We start from the raw sequence: 7,063 nt of genomic DNA, 5'->3' as shown, positions 1-7,063 counted from the left end.
GGGAAAGTGGTTACACGCGGTCACGTTTTGGACAGGAAGGCACAGGCGTGCCGTGGCACTCATAGGTCCTGCCGTCCGGCCTACAGGAGTCTGTGCGGGCGCTCTTCAACCCACCTCGGGCACACGAGCGGCCACGGGGTCTCAGGACCATCCTCGGAGGACAGCCTGGCTCTGAGCACCGGGCACATGGTGGGGGGGTTGTGGGGCTGTGCTCCAGGGCTCCCCGTGGCTGGAAAAGCCACCGACTCTCCTGCCCTAAGCTGGGAGGGAGGGACCGGAGCAGATTCCAGTTTACAAGTTCGCTCTCGATGGCACCTTGATGCTGCAGTGCCTGAACTCAGCCGTGGGGTTGCGTGCCTCCCCGAGGAAGGCTGAGCCTACGGCGTATCACAGACCTCGGATGTGTCAGGACATTTGGCAGACAAGCTCAGCACAGTGCCGATGGGCACCACGAGGGGAGGGCACTGCTCAGAGGGCTGCCTACATGTTGGACACAGGCCGTGGGACGCAGGCTGTGGGACGCAGGCTGGCTGCCACAGCCCCAGGCCAGGCCCTCATCTCGCTGCTTCTCGGCCTGACAGCCATTAAAGACAGCGCCCCCTGTGTCCTCGCTCCTGGCCGTGAGACCTGGCGGTTCTGTCATCTGCAGCAAGTCACAGCATCGCGTTTGGGAAAGCGAGAACCCTTTTACAATGGGCGTCTGGAAATCTCCAAGTATGTTTAAAGTATCCCGTTCCTAGTCTGGACAGGAGGAGGGGGTGCTCTGACGGCTTTGGACACGAAAGCCACAGTCGCCCACACCTCGGGTTCGAGCGTCTGAGAACACAGATGTTAGACGTCTCCCGGGTGAACGTCGGTGGCTGTTGCGTGGCACCAATATTAAATGGTCCAGCGCAGCTGGTACCGGGACACAAATGCGTCACTCTGCCACCTTCGGCTACTCACGGCGCACTTAGGCCACACAGAAGGGGGAGAGGCTGCGGGTGACAAGCGGGCGCCCACGTGGCCAGCCAGGGTTCGGTCCCACCCTGGGGCACGAGCAGCCTACATAGGGTCCTGACAGGATGGAGAACTGGGAAAAAGGGTGGCCCGGATGGGTCCGGCGTTCCTGCGCATCACACACAAGACCTCTGGGCACGGAGACCCTAAGAGCCGTCCTGTGGGCAGAGGAATGAGCCCTAAACCGACCCACTCGGTCAGACACATCCGTTCTCGAGACGTGGAGACCAGGTGGCTCCCAAGTAGCAGGAGCTCCCGGACCGCGTGCGTGGGAACGGGGAAGGTTCTGGGGAGTGCCCGCTCTCCTCTGGCACACGGGGCATGGGGACACGCTGAGGGACCAGCCGTCTGCATGGTCACCTCCCTGCCTCTGGGAGAGGAGCCCAGGCCTCCATTGCGGTCCCTGCTCACTTCAGGGCTGGCCCGCCGAGCCTGGCCCTGCCTCGTGCAGGTTTGCACTGGCGCCCGGAGTGGGTCTGGGATGTCGTCACTGGGAACAGCTAAGCAGGAAGCAGGTGCCCCAGCCAGGGCGGTCTGGGCAGTTCCATTTGCTGGCAGCCCGTTGTGACCTGCGAAGGCGACCATGGCCAGGTCCTGAAGTGGAACAGCGGCTGGGAGCAGTTCTCAGGGTCTGCTGCAGGGCGAGGGCCGACACTGCCCTTCCCGTGACTACAGGGTGGGCCGTGCCAGGCCGCGGAGAGGAGCCGCTCGCCCTCAGCCCGAAGGGCCCCTCAGGGTGTCTACACCTGTCCGGAGGACCCACCTTCCCGGAGCGTAGCCCTGAGCCAGGCCTCGAGGCAGAGGTGACCCGGTAGTGACCAAAAGCAGGTGACCACAGTATGAGGGACGGCCCCAGACCAGGTCCTTGAACTCGCTGGTGACACGCCAACATGAGACGGTGTGGGGACACCTCTGAGGGACACCGCACCCTACCCTGCTGAGGGCCAGGCAGCTTGGGCAGGAACACCTTGTGGGAGTTTCATTTATCCATGACAGTGTGGATGTGTACCACAGTCAGGAGGGACGCGGGGCTCGCTCGCCCAGCTGACAGGAGGGGCCGGCACGTGGACAGACTCCATGAGGTTCACCGGGAAGCCTGGATGTGGCCCCGCGGGGCAGAGGCCGGGGCCCGGGCTGGGCTCATGTCCAGGCTTCCCCATGCACGCGGGGTGGGGTCACAGCACCAGAAATAAAGACAGGCGAGGCCGTCCCCGACGCCTCGTAGGGCCTCTCCTTACGTCACTCCATGTCCGCCCTCGCGGGCACTCACCTCACCACGGGGTCGCTGAGGTCACTGTACACGTTGATGCGGCCGACAAACCTGCGGGGGGAAGCCGGTTACCGCCAGGCGCCCGCAAGCCCTCCGTCTCCCACCAGGTGGCACGGGCGCGGCTGCTCACTCACTTCCCATCCTGCTTTGTTCTGCCCCCCGCGATTTTCCTCGACCCACAGTTCAGGAATTACGGCCTCAAGGCAGAGAGCGCTTGGCCCTTCCCGGCGAGGCGAGCCCACGTCAGACACTGGAGAGTCACCCCCTTGTCCCGGGGCTGTGCACTGCCCGGCCGCGACTCAGTTCTCTCCACTCCCCGGGCTGCCAGCGGCACGAACGGGAGCCCCAGCCCGAGCCCGGCAGAGCGCCCGTGGGCCACTGCTCACTTGTAGAGGTCTGGCTGCGGCTGCTCACACTCGATTGTGGCGTGGAGCCGATCCACGTCCTCCTCCGTGTGGAAGCCCTTGGTGTCCTGGACCGCGTAGTGGGTCTGCAAGTGACAAGAAGCGACGCTCGCAACCGGCAGTCACAGCCCGGCGTTGTGCTCCCCCCGCGGTCCCCCTGCCCCTGCCACGTGCGAACCGGCCCAGTCGTGGGGTCTGCTGCCCTCGAGAGCACACAGTGCAGTGTACCAGCGTCGAAGAGGCCGGGCGGCAGGGACCGCCGTCGCCCTGAAACCACTGGGTGCCAGGAAGCCCTGCCCTTCCATGCCACTGCAGGGCCTGCACCCGATGCCACCGGGACCATGAGCAGCCAACGCGGTTCCTCCACGGGATGCTTACAGCGTGCGCTGCAGCACACCTGCGTCAGAAATGCCTTCCCTTCCCTTTCCATGAGGCCCCGCTGCCACAGAGCTGCCCACGCCGTCTGCATCCCAGCACCCCTGGGGCTTGTAAGCCCAATGCCTGCCCCACCCCCAGGGATTCTGGCACAGAAGTCTGGGTGCCGAGAGCTGCCGGCCCAGACCTCATCTGTGAGCACAGACAGGTGGCCAGACTGCACCTGCTCCGTGGTGCCGATGTGACATCACTGGCAATGCTGACTGCACACCTGGGCTCTAGGCAGTGCCTGACACACTTGCACGAGAGCCAGAAAGCAGTTTGGTCCGCTCTACAGACATCCGAACTCCAGACGGGTGAGGTCCACACGTGGTCAGTCACGTGGGCAGTGCAGGGCGCCACAGGTGGGGCAGGGGCCCTTCCCTTAAGGAAGGTGCAAGTACCTCCAGCTCTTAAGCCAAACCACAAGCACGATGCCATCGGAGAACATCCTAGAATGACGCAGAGTGCCAGGGCAGCTCGCACAGTGTGTTCTGTGAAGGGATGCTCTGCAGACCTGCACCGCAGACCCAAGCACGTCTGAGCCCCGGGACGGGCTTTGGGGCCTGGCTGTTGTCGACACGGCCAACGGCTCACGAGGTCTCAGGGGTTGGAACCTGACCTCCCCCAGCACAGGCCAGGCACGGATTCTAACACCTGACCATGCAGGGCTCCCATTGCCCTCTGGTGGGTCGGGGCAGAGCGCTGCTTCTCCTGGGACACACCGTGGGAACCAAGAGCGAGGGTGGGAGAGTGAGCCTAGCGCCTCCCGCACCCGGACTGCAAGTAGCCACGCCTGAGTGGCCTGCCTTTGGGGACTGTGCGCGGACTACATCATGTCCCACAGGAGAGTGTGCCCCATACTGCAGCAGAGAGTGCATCCCATTCCATGGGGGAAAGTGTGTCACAGTCTGGGGGAGAGAGCGTGACATCCCACGGGAGAGAGCGTGGCACGTCCCACGGGAGAGAGCACGGAACATCCCACAAGAGAGAGCGTGTCATATCCAGCAGGAGAGCGCGTGGCACGTCGTGTCATGTCTCGTGGGAGAGAGCGTGGCACATCCCATGGAGTGAACACAGCACGTCCCGCTGGAGAGCGCATGGCACGTCCCACGGGAGAGAGCGTGGCACGCCTGTCAACATGGGCGCTATGGCACTGAGACTCGGAGGGGACACGCTGAGCCGAGACTCTCCGGTGCGCACAGTCCCAGTCTTCAAGTCAACAGGGCATGCTTCCTTCCAGACTGCGTCAATTTCTGTAGCTCAGCTATGGAGTCCTACACTGAGTGCGAGCGAGTAATTCGTTCAAAAATCCCTTCCGAGATGTTTGAGCAAGGAGACACTCACTAGGGCCAGCAGGTGGCCTGGTGGACACGGTGCTGGATTCCCACAAGGCCGACCACGGTTTGAATCCCAGATGTGGCTGCTTAAAGATAATGCCGGGCACACGTGTGTGCATCGCCACAATCTCGAGAGCGGAGACGGGACTGCGGCGTGGCCATCCTTCCTGCAGGACTTCTCACTCCCCCGGCTCTCTCTCTGTCTCCAGTGAACACCCATACCCTTTGGCAAAAACCTAAGAAAAGCCCACTCACTGAGGTGACCCCAGGCAAAACCTAGACCTCGGTGTGACGTCACAGAGCCCCAGGCTCACAGAGACTCAGATTTTGATTAGGAAAACAAAACTGGTAAACGGCAATGATCTTTCATCAGACCCGTAACTTGGCATGTCGGCCTGATGACACGCATGGGCACTTAAGTTGCAGTCACATGCCACATGACAACGGGCCACGTGCCTGTGGCAGCCCCACCAGCTCCCAGCAGGCCACCCCAGAGCCTGGAGTGCAGGGAGCCGCCCGCCTAGCATCCCGTAGCACATGCATGTGACGGAGCCACCGGCCCTGCCCGTCTCAGCATGCACCTTCACTGGGGACGAGGGCTGGGCTCCTTGTCTCCCCGTGTGGCCATTACAGACACTGGGGGCAGGGAGGAAAGTGGACGGTGAGGAGTGGAGGTGAGAATAAGCTCAGCCGCATGACACCCTGGAGTGCAGGGAGCCGCCCGCCTAGCATCCCGTAGCACATGCATGTGACGGAGCCACCGGCCCTGCCCGTCTCAGCATGCACCTTCACTGGGGACGAGGGCTGGGCTCCTTGTCTCCCCGTGTGGCATTACAGACACTGGGGGCAGGGAGGGAAGTGGACGGTGGGGAGTGGAGGTGAGAATAAGCTCAGCCGCACGACACCCTGGGTTTCCAGGCGGATATCTGTGTCCAGAGCCACCCTGCGCAGTCTGAGGACGAAGGTGAGAAGCCACCAAGTGCCACCAGACTCTCGACCAATGGCCTTACTTTGTGGCTCGACTCCCCGTCGAGGCTGGCGGTTGTCACGTGGCATGTCCCGTCTGGCCGGTTGCTGGACAGGAAGATCAGATCACAGGGGAAGGTCTCGTCCTCCTTGACCATGACGATGTCCCCCACCTGCAGGATGAAGCCGAGGATGAGGCGCTGAGCCCGCGAGGACGGCTTCCCGTGAGGCTGCCGTTCTCCGCTTTCTCACTCGGATAGAGTGGGCTCTGTCTACAGGGAGGGGTGCGGGTGCTCGCAATTCTGGAATGGGCCCTGCCGCAGGCACGCAGCTTAGGTGCCAGGAACCCACTGCGATCGGAGGGCGAGTAAGCCCACTGCAGCTGATGCTGGTGAGGGCACAGAGCGCCAGGCCCGCCCGGAGTACCACCACCTGGGGAGTTCCCGCTAGAAGGCGTGGCCCTACCAACAGGTGTCCACAAGTGCTGTGCTCTGAGTGCACTGGACACAGTGCCAGGCTGCCGCACGGCCCCCAGCAGGGGAAAAGCCGGAATGCACTGCACCTGTCCCGGGCTTCCAAAAGCTCAGCGTCTGTAAGGGCCGACAGGGTCCCTGGCGGGTGGGGAGGACACTCTGGGCTCACAGTTGAGCATGCAGGACGCACCGGCAGCTACTCAGCCACCCAATCCCTGCGGGGAGGCTGCACTTTCCCTGTGAACCGTGTCCCAATCAAAGGGGTGCCTGGAGCGGACGCAGCCCCAATGGGCAGTGCAGGCTCGAAGGGCGGCACCGGGGCCTGTACCCGGCCCACCCCGGCCTGCCCCAGCCGAGCTGCAGGACGAAGCCCTGAGGGCTTGCCCCGCAGTCCTGAGGTGGGGGACGCGTGAGGCCCTCCTGGGCCATCAAGGGCACAGTCACGGCCCACAGGGAACTGCCCAGCGGCTCCTCTCCCCAGGGACCTGGGCTGGATGACATTCCTAGCAGAAGCTCAGCAAGGACTTTTTAGACACGAATGAGCCCACTCGAGACCCCAGGCACAGACCCTCCGCGCCCAAACCGAGTTGGAAGGGGCCAGGGGTGTGAGGGAGGTCGCCACGGTTAGGGCTCCCCGGGCATCACCCCCCCACTGCTGCCCGTCAGGTGACATGCTGACCGCAGCGAGGGTGGAGGGGGCGAGCAGCAGAGCAGGTGGGAGCCATCACTGCCCGGCAGGTGTAACCGGCTTGGCAGGGAGCCAGGGAGCGGTGAACTTTCCCTCAAATGACTCAAGGCAAGAAGGGGCGTCTCCCCGACAGCACGCCCCCGGCCAGAAGCCCAGCCAGCGAGTCGCAGACCCACGGGTAGACAGAAACCTGCGAACTCAGGGGAGGGCAGGAGAAGGTCCTGGGCTGCAGGGCTGAGACCGTTTAATCGTGACATTGAGAGCAAAATCCCCGAAAGAGAAACCAAGAAACTGAACTTCGTGCACACTGAGGCGCTGCTCTGCGGGTCCCTGAGCCCTCACAGCGCACGGCTAGCCCATCCGCAGCGGGGCACACACGCTCAGGGCGCAACAGAACCGAGTGTGCCCGAAACGGAGTGGGCGCGAAGACTGCTTCTGGAAGGGTCACAGTTGGCAGGCGGGCCTGGGGAGGGAGTTCCGCACCATGGCCACAGGGGGCAGTGTGAGGG

General features: G+C 63.5%; 1 protein-coding gene across 1 annotated transcript in view; it reads right to left on the bottom strand.

Moving 5' to 3' along the window:
- The window catches only part of ATP11A (ATPase phospholipid transporting 11A), a 146,159-nt gene that overhangs the window by 55,904 nt on the left and 83,192 nt on the right, over positions 1 to 7,063 (bottom strand). The window contains 3 exon segments of the mRNA XM_027776208.1: positions 2,270 to 2,320; positions 2,656 to 2,759; positions 5,438 to 5,566. Coding sequence (XP_027632009.1) covers positions 2,270 to 2,320; positions 2,656 to 2,759; positions 5,438 to 5,566 — 284 coding nt within the window.

The sequence above is a fragment of the Tupaia chinensis genome, unplaced genomic scaffold (assembly GCF_000334495.1).
Source record: "Tupaia chinensis unplaced genomic scaffold, TupChi_1.0 Scaffold000644_1, whole genome shotgun sequence".
Lineage (NCBI taxonomy): Eukaryota > Metazoa > Chordata > Mammalia > Scandentia > Tupaiidae > Tupaia > Tupaia belangeri.
This window is presented reverse-complemented; position numbering and strand designations above follow the sequence as displayed.